At 45.4% G+C, this 23978-nt stretch overlaps 1 protein-coding gene across 3 annotated transcripts; it reads left to right on the top strand.

Moving 5' to 3' along the window:
* The first annotated feature begins 44 nt into the window (after nt 1–44).
* ZBTB49 (zinc finger and BTB domain containing 49) lies at nt 45–23617 on the top strand. Of its 3 annotated transcripts, none has more exons than XM_057706546.1 (8): nt 45–146; nt 5541–5711; nt 7628–8727; nt 11678–11724; nt 17759–17832; nt 19313–19395; nt 19487–19648; nt 22565–23617. In XM_057706546.1, the coding sequence occupies exons 2-8, from the start codon at nt 5560–5562 to the stop codon at nt 23227–23229; spliced, it is 2283 nt and encodes a 760-aa protein (XP_057562529.1). In that variant the 5' UTR covers nt 45–146; nt 5541–5559; the 3' UTR covers nt 23230–23617. The 3 variants fall into 3 exon arrangements, with proteins under 3 accessions (XP_057562529.1, XP_057562528.1, XP_057562530.1); XM_057706545.1 differs by lacking the exon at nt 45–146 and adding an exon at nt 160–310; XM_057706547.1 differs by lacking the exon at nt 45–146 and adding an exon at nt 325–1379.
* The last annotated feature ends 361 nt before the right edge of the window (nt 23618–23978 follow it).

Raw genomic sequence — 23978 nt, 5'->3', positions numbered from 1 at the left:
CCGGAAGCCGGAGGATGGATCCTGCCGGCAGAGGGGGCGTTGTCGGGATGGTTCCGCTGCCGGCGGATCCCGGCGAGCGGCGCTGAGGGCTGCGGAGGCGGCAAGTGGAGAGGAGGCGGCGGCGGGGCGGGGAGCGGCCTCCGAGGGTAAGGTGGGCGCCCGGCCGGGAGGCCGGCCTCGCGAGGGCCCGCGGGTCCGGTGCGGTGGGAGCACCCCGGGACCCCGGCTGGGCGCCCGCGGGCCGGGCCAGGCATGGAACAGCCGCCGCCCGCGCATCCCCGGGCCCCGCGAGGGTCAGTGGAGCTGCCGGGTGAGGCGTGTTAAGCCGCGGCCGCGCGGTGCTCTGGCTCAGAGATGCGGAGACCGGTCCAGGTCCTCGAGCGGGGCCTTCCTCCTCGTGCAGCCCCCTCGGCCTGGAAACCCCGGCCGCGCGGGCACCGCCCTCGGGAAGAAGGGGGACCCTCCCCGGCCCGGCTCCCTCCATCACTCTGTGGCTGAGAGCAGTGCTTCAGACCGCAGAGCTCCCAGCGCCCCCCCAGCCCCATTGGCGTGCCACCTCTCCGTGCCTCGGGGCCGCGTCTGGAAAACGGGTGTCGTGACGGCACCCGCTTGGTGGGGTTCTCGTAGGATTTCATGAGTTGGTGATGTAAAGCCCTCAGCAGAGTGCTTGCCCCTTAATCGCTTGGCTGCTCTTCTCAGTCTTCCGCACAGCGGTGGAGACTGTGTGTGTGTTGCTTCGATGAGTGAATGGAGGTTGGACAGGGTTTGAACAGAGAATTGTGAAAAGCATTAGGCCTAAGTGAGGGTGACAAGGTGGGTTTTATTCTGGAGGTGAGCAGGGTCGGGAATGGAACAGAGAGTGTATGTGAAGGCTGCCATAACCAAATACCACAGCCTCGTGGGGGCCATGAACGACAGACATTGATTTTCTCACAGTTCCGGGAACTGAAAGTCCAAGATCAAGGTGTTAGTGAGATAGTAATCTATACCATCTTGGTATAGATTTGTAGCATTTAGAACAGGAGGATGCTTTAGAGATTATGTAACCCAGTGGGGGATGGCTCCACCTTGACAGATGAAAAAAAACTGAGGCCCAGAATCTCCATCCATCCCAAAACCGTGTATTGAGTACCTACTGTGTACAAGGCACTCTTTTTTTTTTTTTTGAAAAGGGTTTTTATTTTCTTTTTTTTTTGGCACACGGGCTTAGTTGCTCCATGGCATGTGGGATCTTCCTGGAGCAGGGATCAAACCTGTGTCCCCTGCATTGGCAGGCAGATTCTTAACCACTGCGCCACCTAGGAAGCCCAAGGCACTCTTCTAGGTACCAGAGATGAGGCTGATCAACAAGACAGAAGATTTTTGTTTCTTGTGACAAAGTGAGTTAGCTGCAAAGACACAGAGAGCCCGGTGCTCCTTGTATGACAACACAACGCCTGTGTTGCACATGTTCACCCTCATGTGTGCTGTGCTTTACTTTGATACTTATCTGTGGGGTTCAGCTGAACAGTCAGGCGTAGGTAGTAGACTGAAGAGGCTAGTGATTTATTCCAAGGAAGGCTGTGTGACAGACTACCCCAAAACGTGACTTAAAAACTGTTTTATTTTATCTCACAGTTTTGTGGGTCAGGAATTCAGGCAGGGCTCTGCTGGGTAGTTCTTCAGCTCCACGTGGTGTGGACTGGGAGTGGTAATCAGCTGGAGGTGGGTCTGGTCTGGAGCATTCATGTAGCTTTGCTTTCATATCTGGTACCTGAAAAGGAATGGCTGAAAGACTGGGCTCAGCTGAGCCCTTCTCCTGCCCCATGTGCTCTCTCCAGTTGGGCATCTTACGGTCCTACTGCTGACTCAGGCCTTCCAGAGCCAGTGTTCAGAACATGGAGGGTGGAAGCTGTCAGCTTATAGGGCCTGGGCTCAGAAATGAGCACAGCGTTACACTCTTTCTTTTACCTGTTCTGTTGATTAAGGCAAAGCCTGCTCAGATTCAAGGAGAGGAGACCTAGATCCCACCTCCCCTTGGGAAGAGGGTCAGAGAAGTTGTGGACATCTTTAATCCGCCAGGTGCCTCCTTATCCTCATCTGTAGAATGAGGCTAATAGTATGTAGTGTATATCTTACAGTTACTCCGAGGATTAAATGAGTTCACATATGTAAAGAGCTTCAGATACTGCCTGGCAGAGAGGAAACATTTGATAAATATTTGTTGTTATTTCTGTTACATGTTATTATTACTATTACTGTACATGATACATCATTATTCATAGCAGTTATCCGTAAGACACATAAGAAATACAAGATGGAAATTCTTTTTCTGGAGATTTTTATAATCTTATTGGGGAGGCACAGGATTGGCATCATGAAGCAAATCGAGAACTATACTAAGTAACATAGAATAGTTACAGTTTTTATAGTCAAAGTAAACAGTGGAATGGTTCATCACTTTGCATGTCACTTCTCTATGGCTAGAGAATGTCTAATGTAGATTCAGAATATTTGCTGTATTTTAACATTTAAGTCCTTGGAGGAAGGTTCTATGTTGTGTTTTTAATGTTCTTTTTCTCCTGGGCATAAGAACATGGGCTCCAGGATTTAGGTACCAGGGGGATGAGGTAATGGGAGGTGAGATTTGGAGATTCTGAGTTGAAGGGTCATACGGTTGGAGATGTTCAGCAGAAAGTTGGACGTGTGGAACTGGTGGCTGAAGCTAGAGTCTCAAATTTAGGAATTGTCTGCTTAGAACAGATGAAAGCCAAGAACAGATGTGATGGTGAAGGGAAAGAGGAGAGGGCCCAGGTGCAGAATCTTAAGGGACATTAGCATTTGAGGGGCTCACAGAGGAAGAAATGCGGCCTGGAGATAGGACAGATCAGGGACATAGAGAACCGGGAGCCTTCTGGGCAGGAGGACGTCCACGTGGAGGTGAGCAGGCTGCACCACCACCTGTTGCGGAAAAGCTGGAGAGGAGGGGACTGAGGGCAGGCCACTGTGGGGAGTCTGTTTCAGCACAGTGAGAAGGGCAGCAGGTTGTAAGGTGAAAAAGGAGTCGTGAGAAAGTAAAGTAGGATGTGTAGATTGCTCTTTCAAAAGTGTGAAAGGGGGGCCTGTGATGACTTAGATATACCTGGGAGAAAGGTTTGTCCTGTTTTGTTTTGCTCTTTTCAACATGGGGCGGTCTTGGTGTATTTATAGGGACTGATGAGCCCGTGGAGGACAGAGTGGAGCCCTGGAAGGGGTGATGAAGCAGAATCCTAGAGGGGGGAGGAGAAGGGAGGTTAGCCTAGGAAGGAGACAGTGCGCTTCATCCTGTGAGGTGTAGGGGGTGAGGGGGGAATTTGGAATGGCAAAAAGAATTTAAAGGCACTCAGGTGATAGTAAGTTATTCATGGAATGAACCTTCTTAGTGAAGTCAGGGTCACAGGCATTTTTATGGAAGAGAGAGAGACATCGTGGAATGGAGAGAATGGAAAGGAGTCAGAAGCGCTACTGTGGGGAAAGTAAAGGGAGTTGAAAAGAAACAAATAGAAAATGCTACTCACCGTCACTAACCAGAAGCAGAGGTCAGCTGGCATGCACTTTAGTAGTTGAGTATCTGCTGTGTGCCAGGCCAAGGTGAATAAATGGTACCCTCAGAACTCATGGCGTACTTGGAGACACAGGTGCTGGGACGTAGTGACAAGTTATCTTACAGAAGTATTTATGCGGTAAGATTGCAGAGATGTGACCCCAAAGTCAGACTTATGGAGGGAACGGTGGGAAAGAAGGAACGCGGCCAGAAAGGCTTCAGGAGCGGGTGACAGCTCAGCTGAGCCCTGTTCAGAGAGTGGGTGGGAGACTTTTGAGGAGAGAGCAAGGCAGAGGTCTGCAATCCACCTGCTTCAGAATCACCTGGATACTTACTATGCAGATGCCTAGGCCCCAGGACTCTGCATTTTAGCCGGCTCTCCAGGTGTTCCTTCTAGATGACATGCGTTGAATACTTAATACACGCCAGGGGCTATTCTAAATGTCCACATGGGTTCTCACAATTATCTCCATAACTGTGAGACAGGATCGGGAAAGTAGGACACGGAGAAGTCATTTGCCCAGTCATATAGCTAGTGAGGAGTGGGCCAGGGCTCCAGCACTGGCCAGGAACGCAGCTTGTTTGAGGAGCTGCAGGTAGTTTTTTTTGGCTGGCACACCTGAGAGTAATAGGAAGTAAGGCGAATAATAATAATTATTATTATTATAGAAGTAGAGACCATGTTACAAAGCTTTGATTTTGGCTTCATGGTGTAGTGACTTTTTTTAGTAATGCTTATGTATTGAGAATGAAAGCAGATAATGGCTTTTTAGTTTTTACTACCTAACTGCTATTTTAACCTCCATAGTCTCATCCCAGTCTGACTCCATTTCTTCCCACCTTTTCTCTTCAGAAAATCATCTCTTACTAGACTGAGTGCCTCAACGTCAGAGCCCCTGTCTTAACTCGTGAAGCATCTAGCTCAGACTGTTTTCTCCATTGTCATGTGCTGTTGTCTGTGTTTCCTTCCCTAGAACTTAAGCTTTAGGAGGGTGGGAACCTCACGTGTTTTACTCACTGTTGTAGTCCTAGAGCCTGCCACAAAGTAGTCGGTCAATAAATAGATGTTAAGTGATGAAATTTTCTGTATCCACATAATGGCTTCCATCTCATTTGGAGTCAAAGTCAAGGTTCTTAAAAGGCCCTGCAAGGGTCTACATGTTCCACCCCCCACCCCCACCCCCCGCCTCTCCCCTCCCCCAGGTGTCAGGGCCTACCTCTCCCTTGGCTTCAGCTGCACACTCAGCTCCTGCTCAGACTTCACACTTGCAAGTTTCTGTCCCAGGTCCCCCCGGCTCATTCCCGTACTTCTTCAGGACTCTGCTAAAGTAGCGCCTCATCAGAGAGGCTGGAGGGACAAGTGGATGGAGGTGCTGCTTTGTGGTGCCTCTTTTATCGCCGTCTAGTGGTGTTAGTTCCTTTACTTTGGCTTGTGTCTTATCTCCCCAAATAGACTCATAATTTTCCTCCACTTCTAATTCAATGCCCCATACACAGCTGCTCAATAAATATTGATTTCATCTTATCCAGTTGGCTTTTTCCCAATCTCATAAGTGTTTATATTTGCATATTTTTTTCATCGAAGTAATCTAAGTAGAAATGAGAGATGTGTGTGTAGTATTAGCACGGTCATATTCTAGATTTGCACTGTCAAATACAGTGACTATTTAAGTATAAATTCCATTAAATGTTCAGTTCCTCGATCGTACTCGTGGCATTTCCAGTGTTTAGCGGCCACGTGTGGCTCATGGCTGCTGTATTGAGCAGTGCAGATGAGGGACACGTCTATCCTTGCTGATGGTTCTGTTGAGCATCATTGGTCTAGGTGCTTCAGAAGCTATGTTTTTTGCTTGTTTTTTTTAACTGTTGTGACAAGGAATCATGACGGCGAAGCACAGATCAATCAGTGGATTTGGCTGCCATTTGGTTTCTAGCCATGGCGTCAAGAATCACCACTTATCCATGTCCTTTGTCCTAGGTCTCCTGGATGGTGGAGCATGGACCCAGTTGCTACTCACAGCTGCCATCTCCTCCAGCAGCTGCATGAGCAGCGTATTCAAGGCCTACTCTGTGACTGCATGTTGGTGGTGAAAGGAGTCTGCTTTAAAGCACATAAGAATGTTCTAGCAGCTTTCAGCCAGTACTTTAGGTATGTATTTTAGACTTTGTTCTTCCAGTTGTACAGAGGGAAAGCTCTTCTAGGCTGGAAATATTTTGACTAAATTTTATTTTCTCCTTGGATTTCACTCTCCTTATCTTTTGTAACACGTGGGTTTTTTGCTTTTGTATTGAATATTTAGAGTAAGCTGAGAGGAACAGAGCCTTTTAATTACACTATATTTGGGGCAATTGAAAGTATTTTGGCACTTTGATTTTAATAGTTCTAATTAATGTCCATGTTCTGTATACATTTCTTACCCTTGCAGGATAAAAAGATTGAGGAATAGAATTTCTGGTAAGAACATTTCTGTGATGAGAAATCAGAGAGCATCCTATATGCTATTTTTTTTTTAATTAAAACACTTTAGTTTTTGCTTCTCACTTGACTATTCTAAGCAAACAGGTTTGAACTCAGTTTACTTATGTCTGTAATCATTTTTGCCTCAATGAAAGATTTACTTGTAAATAATATCAAGCAATAGTATTTCATTTATTTTTAACATTAGATTAAGTATTCTACATACATTTTCTGATTAACTAGATTTCTCTCTCTTTAAACACTAAAGCTTCTTTTTCAGTACCTTTTCTCCCCTGAAATTCATACTGTTTTACTGCTCTCGTAAGTAACACACGGAACAGCATTTACTCATCCCTGGTAGTCCCGAATCATTGCGTTAAACCCCAGCTGTTGTAGATGCCACCAGGCGTGTCATAGTGGATTAGCCATCACTGGGGTAGGCAGCACTTTTTCCCCTGTGCAGAACAGTCCCGTACTTGGGTTTTGCTTCTTCTGTCTTCACAGGACAGTTAGGTTTAGATGTTGTGAAACGTTGGCTATTTTGCGGTTTCCCCACTCAACTTCTCATATGTACTTTCCTTAAGTAAGAGCAAAACTGAAGGCTGCTTAGGGGATGCAGGTGACTACATTTGATAAAACGTCTTTAACAAACTTGCAAGACAGTTTACCTGACTCAGCTTGGTAGTTTTACACGTGACGAATTCATTCACCTGTGAACTTGACTTGTGCCCAGAACAAAGTGCCTGGGCTTTATGGTGCCTTTTCTCCCCGTTATCTTATAGAGCACCCTCGCTGCTGGTTTATGGACCATTGGGTTGCTGAGAAACATCTGACAGCCAGATAAATTACCGCTTAAAAAATGAGTATCTATCAAGTACCTAGAGTAGTCAGATTCATAGAGACAGAAAGAATGGTGGTTGCCAGGGACTGAGGGGATGGGGATAACGGGAGGTATTGTTTCATGGGTATAGAGTTTCTCTTTGGGACGATGAAAAGGTCCTGGAAATGGTTAGTGGTGATGGTTGTACAACAGTGTGAATGTACTTAATGCCACTGAATTTATCATATGAACCATAGTGAAGTGTTTGATATTATGTATATTTTGCCACAATTAATAGCAAATTGAAATTTTAAACGAGTATATCTAGGGTTGGCTTATAGCTATTTTTATTTTCAGGTGTTTTTAAGACACTTAGATATGGAAATACTTTTGCATGTGTTTTATGGTCTGAGATATGTACTTTGTCAGACTAAACACAAAATATTGAAAAATGTGTTCTTTAGTTTTCTGTAATCTATCTGTATGCAATTAGTAGTACATGTGGATAATTACATTTTGGAAAAAAGAACAATGAGTATATGTCAAAATTTTACTTTGAGATTTCCTTGGAAGTTTGGATATTCAACACACTAATTGAATGCATGAGAATTGCTTTATTGGATGGCTTGCCAAAACCTTTTAAAGGACTAAAGCATACTTCGTTTTAAAATCTTGGCATTTATAGAGGGATAGTAATTTTGAATATGAACATGAATATTATTTATTTAAAAAAAGCTGTCAGAATGTATGACTTAACACTGTAAGCAGATATCCTTTCTTTTCTCAGGAGCCTCTTTCAGAATTCTTCAGGCCAGAAGAATGACATTTTCCACTTGGACATTAAAAATGTAAGCGGCATCGGGCAGATCCTGGACTTCATGTACACGTCGCATCTGGATCTTAACCAGGACAACATACAAGTCATGCTGGACACGGCACAGTGTTTGCAAGTTCAGAATGTTCTGAATCTGTGTCACACATTCTTGAAGTCAGCCACTGTAGACCAGCCACCTGGCCTGCCTTGTCACGGTACCTTCTCCCTGCAAAGCGCTTTGACTCCTGACGCTAATTGTGTCATCAGTGAGAACTACAGCCCGCATTTGCTGCAGGAGTGCGCAGCAGGTGTCCAGCAGGGTAGCGTGGTGGATGAGTCACACTCTCGTGCCCCACCCTCAGTTAGTCTTCATCCTTCCACAGCTGAAACCTCAAAACAAGCCCCTGATACCTTAGATGGCAGCTGCACAGAACTGCCTTTCAAACAGCCAAACTATTACTACAAGCTCAGAAACTTGTACAGCAAGCAGTACTATAAACAAGCCACCTGTCCCAGTCACGAAAGAATAATTGAGCAGCCTTTCACTTTCAGCACATCCTCAGACCTTCATGGCGAGGAACACCAGCCCTGTGCTGTTGGTCACGCTGAGTGTGTCCTGGAGTCCTCCGAGCACTTGCCTTCCAACTTCCTGGCCCAGCCTTTGAGTGAACCTGCTCCAGACCCTGAGCCAGACAACGCAAGCCAACAACCTACCAGACAGATGAGGCTAAAGAAGGCTGTTCACCTTAAGAAGCTGAATTTCCTAAAGTCACAGAAATCTGCAGAGCAGACATGTGAACCCAAATCAGATGACAGTTTAACCAAGAGGATAGAATCTGCCAGTGAACATAGTGTAGAGAAAGTTAACAGCCAAAGTGCTGAAGGAAAAGGAAGTGAAGAACTCAGTTCTGAGAATTTTAACTGCATGAATGAGATGGAGAGCCCCGAAGACCCTGCAGCCCTAGAAGACCAATCCCAGACGCTTCAGTCTCAGAGACAGTACACGTGTGAATTGTGTGGAAAACCTTTTAAACACCCCAGCAATTTGGAGCTTCACAAACGGTCTCATACAGGTACACTGATTCGGTCCCCACAGGCAAAGGAAAGGAAATAATGCAGACAATCAGACACCACTGCCTGCTCCTGTTTTTGTAAGAAGTTTTGCTGTTGCTTGATGATGTCCTTGATATTTACCCCCCAGAATCAAAGAGCGTTAGCTGTTTTTTATTTTATATTTTTGGTGATGCCTCTTAAAGAATAATTTTCAGTTCTGTAAATGCTTTCATAGAGCCAGTTTAAAAAGATGGTACACTTTTCATTTTAATTACCATTTTATATGGGACACCTTCCATCTCTAAAATGTGGCAGATTATTTTGATGCACTCAGATTTTCAAATTAAGTCTAAAACAGATAAGCAGAATTTAGTTCTCACTTTAGAAATAGATTGTTTATTTTTTTAAAAGCATAACATAGGTTAATTCAGACCAAAGTAGTTTAGTTTGAGTAATTCTGAAAGCTTTGGAAAGCAATTTGAATATTAGATTTTAAAAATTGTGATTTGGGAAGCAGGAGGTAAACTTTTTAATAAGGGTCAGCTTTAACCATTTGATATTTTTGAATGAAAATTCTTCCATCTGAACATCGAATTTTCAGTTTTATTACCTTAATTCTTACCACCTCCCCTTTTTTCCCCAAAAGCTTTAAAAAAAGTGTTATACAGTATATATACATATATATACTACATGTAATATAAAATAGTATATGTAATATAATACATATATATTACTTTCCTTCCTGCACTTAAGCACGATGACTCTAGTACACATTACACATTAATGGCAATTATCTTAGAGGCATGAGAAGGAATATGTTACAAGACGCTTCTAAATTAACTGCTTTTCAAGGTGCTTGTGTAATCGTGACTGTTGATGTGATGTTCCCTTATCACTTTGGAGTCCCCATTTGCTTAGGTGTTTACTACCTTATTGCATTGTTGAGACTGAATTATATTTGTGAAAGCCCTTTATAAATTTTGGTGTATTAGAATATAAAGATCTATCATTATTATTACTAGTGGTTCAAGATTACTCCATGTGAAGAAAGTATCATTGACTCAGTTTTGTCCTGGAAAAACTTAATTTAGGTCATTGGGTAATTTTCTGGAGCCTAATAATTTTTATTTGAGAAACTTACATATTTAGCTTTAAAGGAAACAAAAATCGTTTATTGTGCGAGAACATCTTTGGATAATAGTCATACAGTTATATGGCACAGATGCTTCTTGGGCTGTAAATATACTGAGAATGGCAGCAGTTCTCAGAGTATGATCTGGGGAACCCTTTCAGGGAGTCAGTGAGGCCAAAGCTATTTGTATCATAATGTAGGATGCTCCTTGCCTTTTCCTTCTCCTTCTCCCACAAGTATACAGTGGAGTCGGCTAAAGGCTGCAGGATGTGTGACGAGGCCTTCACTCTGGTGGCCAATGAAAAATGTCTAGCTGTGTGTTTCAGAAATCACTCCGTTTTGATTCCTAACATGGACTGTACTGCCAGATATGGCCCACGTGAACAAAAGCTCTTCAGCGCCCTCAGTTGTAAGAGTGTGAAGGGGTCCTGAGAGCAAAATGTTTGAGGACGATGGGAGTAGGGTTATTAACCCTGGTCACTTGAGGGTCTTAGGAACTAGTGACGTGTTTTTTCAGACTCTTATATCTCATAGTGTGGGCTTTAGCATAACACTATCTGTTATCCCCATAACTTCAGACATAAATGGAGTCCAAAATACGGCATCAATATGATTATCGTTGACCCTTGAACAACGCAGGGCTGAGGGGTGCTGACCCTCTGGGCAGTCAAAAATCCTAGTATAACTTACAGTTGGTCCTTCCTGTACTGGTTCCTCCACACCTGCGGATTCAGCCAGCTTCCATCACGTAGTACTGTAATATTTACTACTGAAAAATATCCACGTATGAGTGGACTCGTGCAGTTAAAACCCTGTTGTTCAAGGGTCAACTGTACTTGGGATCAGAAGCTCCCTGCCATCCTTGAGGAAGCCATTAAAACAGTTTTAGGAAAAGATCAAAATAAAAGTACCTTAGCAGAAGCCCAGAAAGCTAGCGCCCCAGCAGTACAGTAGGAAGGGAAACATTCTTGCTATTTTTTTTAAAAGGATCTTAATGAAAGCACCTGATTTGAGGGGAATGGGAAAAATAGAAGGTTCTTGGTCTTCACGGTCTGTTTAACAGGGTTCTATAGGTTAAAGGCAGTACCTGAAGTAAGTTTTTAGACAGATCATTTTCTAGAGACTGTCTTCAGAACGGATTTGGTTTGTTTGTAGTAGAGTCCATTCTCCATCTATCCTGTACCAAAGTGTAATTATTCAGAGTTACTGAAATCGGAGGGGGCCAGGCAGTCAGCAGGGGAGCAGGTCTCATGATGGAATCTTCTTTTCCCCTGTCAGCACGTTTCAACCAAGGCTGCAAGGCAGTGGGGAGGGGCTTTTTTCCTGTCACACTTTCAGGAAATCCTGCTCTGCTGTGGGCTGTCCCAGGTTCATACCTCGTGTGGTGTGAATGAGTCACCCTGGTCCTGTTAGGAATTCATGGTCAGTGCAGGAATCAGGCGGAAGGATGGATGACCGGGTTCGGGCTGTTCAGCAAGAAAATTCACGTTTGATTTTCAGCGGAAGGAGAAGTCTATGTCTAAAGCCTGAGTATGGTTTGAATGCAGATAAATATGTTTGATTTCAACACAGGTTTAAATTTGGAGAACAGTTTAATTTTTTAAAGAAAAGTAAAGAGAGGTTTCACTTTTTTCATCTCTGCCTGTCGTCTAAGGGCGAGAGAGATGAGGAGGAGGAGAACAGAGGCTCCCCATTTTCATACTCTGAGGATGAAGTATGTAATGCTCTGGTTTGAAAGGTGGGACCCGGGAGACAGTTTAAACATTTTAAACAGAAAACTACCATGCAGATATTACTAATGATTTTACAAGTTGTCATTTTGTTTTGTTTTGTTTTAGGTGAGAAACCTTTTGAATGTAACATTTGTGGGAAACATTTCTCTCAGGTGGGAATACTTTTATTTACTGTTAATAATTGGAAACCTGAAACCCAGTGTTTATTCTTATTACAGATAAGACATACTTTTGGACTTGTGAGAGAAGCCTCTGATGAAATCTGTAACTTAAAAGACTTCAGACTAAATCAAGAGAAAATAATTTTCAAGAAAAGAAATTTCTAATTCATTGAGGGGAAATTTCTAATTCATTGAAATTTCTAATTCAGGGCGGGGAATACCATTTTTTATAAGTGTGTGAACTCTCACAGTACCTTATTCCCCCATTAAGGATGGGTCCAATTCTAGTATATTCCTTCTCTCCCGTGAGTGATATAAACCATATTGGGCACCACTTGGGGGCTACAGGTTATGTTGGGCTGGATCCAAGACAAGTGTCCTTATTCTTAATGAGACACTAGATGTTAGGATGTTGGAGAAAAGACCAAACACATTTCATTCCCTGCTTTTACTACCACTGCACACGTAATCTCTCACTCAGCCAGTATGTGCTGTGTCCTCCTATGGGCTCTACTGATGTGGGCGCTAGATAGAGAAACCTACAGATGGATTGTTTTAGAAGAAATTTTGAATGTACTAGAATGGCTGTAGGAACCTGTTTTTCCTTCTGAAATGGACGATAACTCTTCCCCTGCCACATGCCCGGCACTAGCATTCCAGAAGCTTCTCACAGGAGCACAGGGCACCGTCCTGCCGAGCAGACAGTCACCCCACAACCGTTTTTACACACGCATGCTAATCCTGCAGTAACAGCATGTGCAAAGGCTGTCTCACTTGGGAAGGACCTCGGGGCTGGGCCTCGACAGAGCCCTCTAGTCTAGAGAGAGTGAGGCAGGTCGGCCCCCACAGAGCATGGCAACAGCAGGAGCGGCACCAGCTTTTGACGTCCTCACGGAGCCAGCTCTTCCAGTTCACCCTGCGTCAGCCTCCCCCACACCCAGACCTGCCGTCTCATCCCTTCTCACCCTTCCCGCGGGCTGCGGGCAGTGGGTCGCCTCATCCTACTGCGTTCCTTCGTGTGACGAGTCCGGGCGGGGGCTGCGCACCCTCTGAGCGCTCAGGAAGCTTCTGTGGGACTGAGTGCAGGGGTCGTTGCGCTGCCTGCCTTTCTGGTTGAGGTCTGGGCTTCTTCCTGCCAGCCTCGCCTGGGGGTCGGAGCTTGGCCTCTAGAGCCAGACAGTCTGGATTTGAATCCAGCCTCTGGTTTACTGCTCTGACCTTGGACAAGCTACCTAAGCATTTGGCACTCAGCTTTCTTGTCTGTAGAGCAAGGCTGTGAGACCGCTGACTCCCATGGCGTATGAGGAGTCAATGGGTTCATAAGATGACGCGCACCCCGCCTGGCTCACAGTGAGTCCTCGGGCCACATCAGTAGTCCCTCCCCTGTTGCCATCGCCTCCCTCCTCTCACCTCTGTGCTCTCTGCTCTTGCAGACCAGTCTTCCTGAGGCGCGCCCCCCCCAGCCTGCACCCCCACCATTTTAACCTTTCTAGCTTTGGTGTGGTAGGAGAGCGTGAAACCTGGATTAGTGACCATTCATAACTAGCCATCACCACTTCTCCGGGCCTTGTTTTTCTAATTCTTAAAATAGGGGTCATGCCGCCTCATGGGACTATTAGAATTAAATGCAAAAATGTGCGTGAAGGTCCTTTATATTTTTACATTGTGATAACAACTTAGGTTCTGTCCTTTTCTTCTTGGAACCCTTCCGTGACTCTTCACTGCTAACCAATTAAAGTGAAACCAGACATTCAAGCATCGAGTCTGCCTTCAGCCTTCTCTCCTGGCATAGATGCCAGGGCTCACCCGCAGAAATTCTCACTCTCTTGGTTGGGGCTGGGGCCTGAGTGTTGGTATTTTTTAATACAGTGGTTTGGATGGCAACCCTGTCCACTGCTTCAGACCTACACGTTCCTTCTCGAGTCCCACCAAGGGCAGCTCTGTCTGATAGACGCCACAGACACTCCTTTTCTATGTTGGTGTCTGTATTTTTATCAGATTTTTATGAGTGTAGAGTTATGTATAGTTATAGTTTTCAGATGTATGTTGCTGCTTTATCTCAGTATGAAATTTTTGCGAATAAGCTGTGCCGTGTGCTGGGGCACAAAGACAAGTAAGGCTTCAAGGAGCTTTGTGCTTGGAGGAAGAAACAGTTGTAGAAACTGATAAAGCTCAACGAGACATTGCCAGGTGCCGTGGCACTTGCATAGGGAACAGTATGAGGAGCAGAGTAGTCATTTCTCCCTGAAAGCTGTGGTGTTTGGGTGGGTGAGGACATGGAATGTGCTAAGTGGTTGCTTGGGCTGGAGGGGGCTGTTGCGCGGAAGACAGGGAGTGACTGATCAGCCTAGAGTCTCTGGCATTCTAGGTGGAGAGAGCGGTGGTGGTGTTTACACAGGGATACTTAGTGGTTACAATGGACTGGAAATATTTTCCTTTCAGGAAGATTTAAAAATTAGACAACAGACCTACCAATAAGAATTAATCTTTTATGCTGTTTACTCAATATAGTATGTAATAGGGTTAGTCTTTTTTTAAAAAAAAGCCGCAACCTTAATAATGAGTCAGCAAGCAGTTTGATACCTCAGCTTTAAAAAGCTACAATAAGCCTAGATTGTGACGACAAACTGTACGTGCCCGGATCCCAGCAAGTAAGAGTCACGCAGTACTTTAGAGTATGAATGAGGCTCCATTTGGAGCCACGTGTCTCCCGGGTAGAGGAGAACCTGGGCCCTCTGGTGCATCCAGGGGAGAAGACTAAGATAGCGACAGATCTGGAGTGCCTGTCACATGAGAAGCAGGAAGAGGGAAACGCAGTATATTTAGCTGTCTTTTGGGAGAGGAATGAAGTTGCTTTGTCTCTCCAAGGAGGCAGAATAGAAACACTGAGCAGCTGCTGCAGAAGGACGGCTTCTGAGAGGCTCGGTGTGCTCCTAGCACCTTCTGTGTTGTGTCCATGGCATCATTGACAGGATACAGCATCCCGTAGGAGGCTGCATAGACATCTTCCAGGGCGCTGATGTGGCCTGATGCCAGGGGTTGGCAAAGTTTCATCCCATCGATGGTAAAAATGCAAAACATGAGAATATTTTGATGAACTTTTCTTGTTATTAAATTTTTAACTCTGAGGTGATATTTCCCACACTTTCAGTGTTAAATGTCCTTTTATCAATATAATGATCATTGTTCTTTAGGTGATGTCTCTATGTTAATCTCCAGGTTTGGTTTGGTTTTGTTTTCAAGTCTTAAAACTTCTAAACTAGATTACTTTTAAGATCTGAGTTCTCTTTCTCAAAGTTTTACAGTTCTCTATTTGTTATATAAACAGTCAGGAGCCACTAAAAGAGTACCCTGACAGAGAACCTGTGCTTGGTTTGATCATGTTTAAATACTGAGGTTCGGGTGCCTATTAGACGTTTATTTTTTAAATTTCTTAACAAGTCAGGTGTTAACTTCTTTTTTGCAAGAGTTTTTCACTTCAAAATTCTGACAACTCCATCCTAATTTATAACGGTATCCACTTAGAAAGGGTAGAAACTTCGTTTTCTGCTCTTATTTCTCACCCCAACGGCAGCACAAGCTTTTGAGTCCGCAGACAAAGCTGAATCAGAATATTCCACGCCAGCCGTAGGAGCGGAGGCTGCTTCCCTCCCAGCTCCTCTGTTTACTTCCTGTAACGCGTGGAGCGTAGGTCACGAGGACTCTGTGGCGGCTCACTGAAACACTATTTGCTGCTCCTTGTCAGAGTGCTCCCTTCATAACAGACTCTTAGTAAATGAGGGCTACTAGTGTCACCACTCGCTGGCGTTTCCATGGATCCAGCTGTAGATAATTTCTAAGATGTAGTCTGTGTATTTAGGATATAATTAGAAATAAAGCATAGGAAAATTTACCAACAATAAAGACTCTTGACTAAAGGGCAAATAATCTGGGCCCCAGTTTGCTATGTAATTTGATATAAATTATCTGAATGCGTTATTGGATTTTTTGCCTGAATCTTGTCATTATTTAATCTACTTTTATACCATTTATCAGACTCATATGTGCTCCTTTATCTGGGGGAATCATAATTATTTCATTAGCCATTTCCAGTATTAAATAGCTAAGGAAACATCTTAAAGTTTGTTTTACTGTTGTTTACTGTAACATTAAGTGGAAGATCATTTATATTTACTTTGAAAACAAGTAATTGTTATGCTTTATTTAAAAAGGAAAAATGCAGCATTGCTAAGGATCGAATCAGAATGCATTTCAGTCATAATACATAGTTTACCAAATAACTTGAAAGAAGAGGAATCTAATTTAACTGTTGAGCAGATGGTGCTATTCAAATTGTTAGTTAAATGACAGACTTTTCTGAAATTTGGATGTGACTGATTTAAAACAGTCAGTGGTGCATCTTTTCAACTTCAGTGAACTGTTACCTGGATGGCAGAGTGACTGCTTGTCATACTGAGAATTCAGCACAAGCTAGTTTATTCACAGAAGCTTGCATGCCCTCATGTAAGACGAGTTTAAACTCAGACAAAGCAGTATTAATTTCTGGCCTACAATGCAACTAGAGCAACTAATTTACCTGTGTGAATCTCAGTTTTACACTTAGAAAATAGAGATAATAATACCAGTTTCTAAGGGTAATTTGGTTATACTGTACTTGTAAAGGCCTGAGTCGACCAAATATCTCTTACTGTTGACATTTGATGTTTTATTATTGTTATTAATAGTCATTTAGTTAAAAGCTGGGTTTTTCCAGATGTTTTGCCAAGTTCTTTCTCTTTGGTTATCTAAAATAAACCAGTTTTTTCCTAAGCCATATTTATCATATTCTGAAATGTAATACTAACGAGTATTTCCCAGAGTCTGATAGGCATAAAGAACCTTCCATGTTATATATCATAAACTCTACAGACAACATTCTTTATACCTATCCCCAGGTTCAGAACCAGCTTCAAACCTATAACCATGAACTATCATTGCATTTTGTTTAAAATATAGTTTGCAAGTTTACGTAGCCAAGTTTGTGAGTTGGGTATTACTGTTCATTCTCTCTCTCTTTTTGTTTTTGCTAATTTTATGCATAAGGCCTGCACGTTATTACCCTTACATCCTATTTAGTGTTTTTTGTAACAAAACATCTCTATAAAAAATTAAGTTGGGAAATGACAGATTGAGACTATTAACTTAAATTACAGCAATGGAAGATTGTGTTTCCAAATCCTAATTTGAAACATTTGCCAGTAGCTTTTGTAATATCTGAGGAATTTGTAGGTTTAATTTCACTGTACTTTAGGCAATTTAATATTGATCTCCTATTGATTAGTACATGGAAATCTATTTTGTGATCTCCATTTAAGTCAGTTATTCTTCGTGAAGCCCTGTTAGTTTCAGCGATTAGAAACATAAAAGGCCTGAAGCTGAAGGACTACTGTGAATCTCCTGATTTGCTTTTTTGCACAAAGGTAAAAATGACCAACCTGCCAGGCAGAACAACTGTACTGCCAAGAAAAAATACTTTTTGGAAAGTCTTACCTTCCTTATGAACAAAAGTGTGTTTTTTAGGAAGAAACAGTGAATATTGAAATAACCAAGTACAAGTGCTACCTTTTTTTCAAGTGATGTTTGCATGGAGTTGGTCCAGGTTAAAAAAATATATATGAAAAAACACATCAAGAGCTGTTTAAAACACAAACTTAGCAACCCCTAAAGCAGCCTTCACAGTGTGTCAGGCCCATTTTAGAGGGACACGTCGCCTTGCACACATGAGGTGGGATGGGCCAGGGGCTGGCGTGGAGTAGAGCTGAGGGCTCCCTGGTTCTGCTCACTGCTGGGCGGGGCTGCTCCCGACTCAGAACCGGGCTGGGCCTCCATCTCCTGGCATGCGGCCGCTTCTAAGTTGTGCATCCGGAGTCTTCATTTGGAATTTGGGCTGGAACTTGGCTAAATCTGTCAGTTTTCCTTTGGAATTTATGTGCCCTTGAAATTTGTTTTTCACTGTTGGTGTGTTTTTTCTTTTCCTTTTTTACAGGCAGGTAATTTGCAGACTCACTTACGTCGGCATTCCGGGGAGAAACCATACATCTGCGAAATCTGCGGGAAGAGGTCAGTGCTGGGCTTGTTCATTCCTCACGTGAGGAGTCATGTCAGCATCTCTGAGCCGCGTGGGGGTCACTGTCACTCAGGAACACAGTAAAGCCACACCCTCTGGCTTTTCATGTGACACACATGAGAACAGCAAGAAGAAATGGAAGCGTTAATTAGAAGAGAGAGAATCTAGGACACAAGTCTTAGGAAATGGGATTTTACATGAAACAGAATTATCTAGTGCTAAAATTTCCATTCATTCCAAAAATGTCTATTAAAATAGATGACTGGCCCCCACGGAGGTAACTGTCTGGTGGGGGAAATGAGACTCACAGCCTGAATGCCTAGAATCAGGAGGGCGGGGGTAGGAGGCACCCCAGCTGCGCACGCAGACCCGTGAAGGGCCGGGAGTTCAGCCACAGCAGGGCTGGGCAAGCCTGAGGGCTGGGGAGTCCTTGGACTTGGGAAGTGAGACTTGAACAGCCTCCCTCTGGAGGCGGAGAGCAGTATGAGGGGATGGTCCCTCCTGTGGGCACACCAGCCTGCAGCGTGGACCCGCCTGCCTCCACTGGGGGCATTTGTGGGGAGTCCGCATACTCTGTCATCTATTGGTCATTCTGGGACAGCAGGGAGCAACCAGGACTGTACCAGTCACATAGTGTTTTCTTCATTCGTTTAACCATTCACTCGTTCAGCGTTTATTAGGCACCCACTGTATACTAAATGCTGTGATGGGAACATAAAAATTCTCAGCCTCTAAGAAGTTCCTACTCAGGAGTCGGGGGCCAGGGTGGGACGGGATAGGACAATTATAGTCACAGTCCCCTGCTAGGATGGGGCAGCACTGTTGACTCAGTTCCAGGAAAACAGTTGTCTCTGCAGATGGTAGAAAACAGAGAAGTAAAGGCTACCTAGCCTGACATGTCTCCCTTTCTGCTGTAGCTGCCGGGACACTGAAGACCAGGTTTAGCGCCCGGGTCACATGTACTGCCTGTTTGAGGTGCCTCGTAGCATAAGTCCCCTGCTGCTTTGTGTGGGGCCCCTGTTTTGCAGGGTGTTTTAAACGTGAGCCTTCTGAGCTCTGTGTGTTTAAAGTCATGTCTCTATGCAACAGCTTCCCCCAAATACAACTTCTTACCTTACTGCTAAGTGTGGTGGGAAGGAAAGAGCAGAGAGCTTCCTATGGGGGTTGGGTTGGAATTACTCCTGGGGCCAACTTAGTGATCACCTCTGAGGAAGAAAGGTTAGTGAAGGTAGGTAGGAAAAAAGTGTTTTAGAAACAAAACACTTGGATCATTTTCTGCTTTCCTTTAAAAAGGAAAAAAAAGTAAACTTTTTTTTTTAAATGAGCATCTCAAATGAAATCAGGCCACCCCTGGTCACAGTCTGAACAAAGTAATCGAGGGAACAGCTCATCTCCTCCCTCGGCGACTTGCAATTAGAAAGGGTTGCAGTGACATAGAAAGGCTCTTAATTGAATTTCCAAATTGCATTACAGGTTCGCAGCCTCTGGTGATGTCCAGCGTCACATCATTATTCACTCAGGAGAAAAACCACACTTGTGTGACATCTGTGGTCGAGGTATAGCTGAGCATTTCCCTTTTCTTCCTTGAAGATTTCTGAGTAAATTGTTTTCAGTCTTTCAACTTAACCCCTGTTGTGGTCTCTCTAGGGTTCAGTAACTTCAGTAATTTGAAAGAGCACAAAAAGACACACACGGCTGATAAAGTCTTCACCTGTGATGAGTGTGGAAAGTCTTTTAACATGCAGAGGAAATTGGTAAAGCACAGAATTCGGCACACGGGTGAGCGGCCTTACAGCTGCTCTGCCTGCGGTAAGTTTCCGTCCACTGCAGACCCGTGGTCACCTGGTCATCCCCGTGGGGAGGGCACCAGTGTCTGTGCCCACTCCGTCCTGGGCCATTAGGGGTCTTGGATAAGTCATCCCTTTTTTCATGGGTAAAATGGAAGTGATGCTGTTTCTTTACCACCTTGGTCTTCTCTGATTCATCGGCATTCGCGTCGCAGACATTTAGTGCGTGTCTTCAAGGTATCAGGAACTGTCCTGGGTTCTCCAGAGGCAGAGGTGACTGATGCTGAGTCCCAGGTGCCCTGTGCTCCTGGTCGGGGCCCATGGGGCACTGGCAGTTGGGAGAGTGGGGGAGAGCGTGGGGTGCAGCAGCAGGGGCTAGAGCACGGCGGCCTGCTGGGGCGTCGAGGGCACACCGTGGGCTCAGGAGGGGGGGCTTCCTGAGATCACATCGTGTATCACGAAGCAAATGTCATTTCTGCGGCACTTGACGCCTCAGTACAGTCATCAGGAAGGAAAGGGAAGGCGTTTCCAGGCACATCACTGCACAGATGAGGAAGCTGGGACTGTGAGGGACATCGCCTGGCACCCGTGATCACACAGGGTTGGGGCCTGTGAAGAGCTGCGGGAGGGCGTGTGTGCGGGCGTGTGTGTGTGTGTGGGCGCGTGCGCACATGCGCCCCTGACAGCGTAGACTGAACCTCGGGTGAATGAGTGCACCGTTTTGATAATGACCTGTTTGGAACAAATAGGGAAAACGCTGAGTCAGGCTGTGGGGAGCCCGGAATTGGGACATCCCCGGAGTGGCTTGTTCTGGTTGTGGTTGGTATTAAATTAGGGCAGGGCGTGTGGGATGTGACCGAAGGGAGGCAGCCTTGCGTGTGTCTCCCACTGAACCTGTGTACAGATCTCCTGGACTCCAATGTCGGCCGCTTCATTACTATTAAAGGATAAAATTGCATCACTTTAAATCACAGTTGCAGTCTCAGATCACTCGTTTAAAATGTCAGTTCTCAATCATTATTATCACAGCTGTGAACTGGGTTTCAGGTTCACCGTTCTCTCCCTTCCCAGCCAGGACCTGCTGCCGGCTGAGGCCCTGGAGAGGAGGCTGTGCAGCAGGACCGTCTCTTCCCCCCACTTTGTTTCTACCCCTCAGTGACTCACGAACCACAGGGTCGGACCCTAACAAGGTCAGCTTTCAGGGAGAGGGGGAGAGAGAAGGGAGCAAGAATGGTCTTACATGACGGGTTCAAATCATTATAACACCTTTATTGAGATAAATCCCGTACTATAAAATCTACCCATTTAAAGTGAACAATTCGGCGATTTGGGTATGTTCCGTGTTGTGCTACCCTCACCACAACCTAATCTTAGAACATTTTCATCACCCGAAAAAAGAAACCCCTCACCCATTAGCAGTCATTCCCCAACCCCTCCCCCCACCCTTGGCAACCCTTAATCTGCTCTCAGTCCCTATAGATTTGCCTGGTCCAGACAGTTCATATAAATGGAATCATGTAATACGTGGTCTTTTGTAACTGATTTCATTACAACTAGCAAATCTGCTATGAACATTCACGTACAAGTTTATATGTGGATGTATGTTTTCATTTTCTTGGATTCAAAAGACAGTTTCCATTTTAAGGTGGCTTCACATTCTGAGCTTTGCCGAGTTTAAAGCTTGGTCCTCTCTCTGCCTCTTCCCGCCCTCCCTCCCCACCTCCGCACCCCGTCCCTGTCTCTCCAGAATTTCATGTTTCTTCTAAAGACAGCCTTCCCTTCCATTCTGTTCTCCTTCCCCAATACTCAGCTATACTTTTCCAAGATGGCAAGGTGCATTTTCTTTCAGCCAGACTTTTTCCTTTAGCCCTTAGTTTTGTAGTAATTTACTCCAAGGAGACTTTCTCTACTGGAGTCCTGTCGCCCTTCTAGGCAGTTCTCTTGGGCTCCAGGCTGGTTCACTTCCCATCTGTGGACATACACTGTGTGCTCCGGGGCTCTGCAGGCCCACACCTGGGGGCAGGCGCTGCTCCACTGTGAACTCCTGACGGACATGCGTTGAGCCTGGCTCCCCTGTCTCGACTTGAGGGAAGAAGAGAGACACCCCCCATATCCCCTCTCTGGGTCGGAACTCTACTGTGGCTGAAATTCATACGTGTTAAGGACCCTGAAAATAGCTAACGCCTTTTGCCAACGAATTCCACTACTGAGAATGTATCTTAAGGAAACAATGGAAAGAAAGATGTTAGTTGAGCCTCAGGTATAGTAGCAAACAATTGGAAGCAGCCCAAATAGCCCACTGTTGCTTGACCAGGGCTGGATAGCTGAGAATTCAAATATAGTGACATAGGAATAAGTGAAAAGTTCTGATATGTGTGTCCGTGTAAATTGTGTGGTTTGTTTCAGTCTTTCGTAAATGTGTTATGACTTCTGTAAGGTTATTTATTGGTTTTTCTCTTCTGATCTTCTAACCTCCTCTCATGACGGGACTAGATCCCCTACCTCTAACTTATACCCAGAGAAAGGAAACAGGACCTGGAGAAGGATGTGTAAAATTATGTTAAAAGCTGAATACATAAGTACCTTTAGAAAAGATGCTTCTAAACTATAGATTGGCTGTGTTAGATTTACAAAAATCTGAACAAAACTGATGTGGTTTCCCAGTGTGGGTGTTTGGGGCAGGCGCCCAGCCCACCCAGCGGGCACTCCTGTGCGAGGAGACGTCACCAGAGCCCTCGCATGAGACACCCCAGCCAAGGCTGCAGGTTGGAGGGGCTACAGCCAGAGAAGAGTGGAGGAGTCTGGAACCAGAGTGAGCAGGTGACAGCAGGGCTCGACTGAGTTCATGGGAAAGCAGAGTCCTTTGAGGTTTAGCAGGGGTGGAGGGGACTCCTTCCAGAATGATCTCCTCTGAAAAGATCCCTTTTTCTTCTTCCAGGAAAATGTTTTGGAGGATCTGGGGACCTCCGCAGGCACGTCCGCACGCACACAGGGGAGAAGCCGTACACGTGTGACATCTGTAACAAGTGCTTCACCCGCTCTGCCGTGCTGCGGCGGCACAAGAAGATGCACTGCAGGGCCGACGACGAGGGCCAGGATGCTCTGGAGGAGCTCACGCAGGCCATCGAGACCTCCGACCTGGAGAAATCTCAGAGCTCGGATTCTTTTTCCCAGGACGTGTCCGTGACTTTGATGCCCGTGTCTGTTAAAATCCCCATCCACCCAGTGGAAGAAGACTCGGTGGCAGAATTTGACAGCCACTGTAAGTTCCGGTCTATGGTTCAGCCTCACGGAGTGAGTGAGCAGGAGAAGCTCAGCTTGGATCCCACCAAGCTCACCAAGCCCCACCTGCCACAGGCACAGCACCAGGCCTACAGCTACCCGGACATGGAGGCCTCGGCGGGCGCAGAGCCGCTGCAGGCTGACGGTGTGGCCGCGGTCCGCTCGTCCCTGGCCACCCTGGACCATCACTGTGCCGACCCCCTGGGCAGTCGCGCATCCGCCCCTGCCTACAGGAACTCGGAGGGACAGTTCTTCTCCAGCATGACCCTCTGGGGGCTGGCAATGAAGACGCTGCAGAATGAAAGTGAGCTGGATCAGTGAGGTCCTCCGTCAGCATCTCAGCATCAGGGCCGGCTCTGGCCCGAAAGGAACCGAACCGTGTCCCTCCTGACGGGATGGTCGTGGGAAGTGCCTTGAGCTCAGCATGTGGGAAGAAAGGCCTCCTGGCACATTGTGGAAATGGGTGGGGGACTGAACAAGGCTCGTGCCCAGAAGGCTTGAGAGACCATCTCCCAGACGTGGTGTAAACTGTGTGTAACTCCTGTACATTTCGGTCATGGTAAAGGGAAAATATATATATAATAATACAAATATTATTTTTGCATTTTTACATCATGGAAATTTGTAGCATTTTGTATCTTTATTTACAAAGATTTTATTTGTATAGGAAACTCATACTATAATTTAATTTGAATAAATGAAAGTTGCCTTTCTGTATAATATTGTGTTTCCTCCAGTCTTTTTATTAACCTAAAGACCATAGTGGTATGAGAGCAGACATCAATGAGGGCTCGCCCTGCAGGGCTGAGTGCCGGGTTCAGTTCTTCTGCCATCCTGGTCAGTGGGCTCAGGGAGCCCTCAGGACAGAGCCTGCGTCCTGGCTGCCACTTCCTGGTCAGGTCATGGGCCAGCTCCTCAACCTCCCAGAACCTTCTCTGGGTTTGCTTTTCTGCAGTGTGAGATGAATAACTTTCAGCCTTCTTACAAGCCTCAAATGACTTCCTCATCCACTTGAAAATACCTGCCCAGGGTCTGGTTGCTGACAGAGCTTCTAAACATGTCCATCCTCT

This window comes from Hippopotamus amphibius, chromosome 13 (assembly GCF_030028045.1).
Source record: "Hippopotamus amphibius kiboko isolate mHipAmp2 chromosome 13, mHipAmp2.hap2, whole genome shotgun sequence".
Classification (NCBI taxonomy): Eukaryota; Metazoa; Chordata; class Mammalia; order Artiodactyla; family Hippopotamidae; genus Hippopotamus; species Hippopotamus amphibius.
The sequence above is the reverse complement of the archived record's forward strand: the minus strand, read 5'-3'. Positions and strand labels throughout refer to the sequence as shown.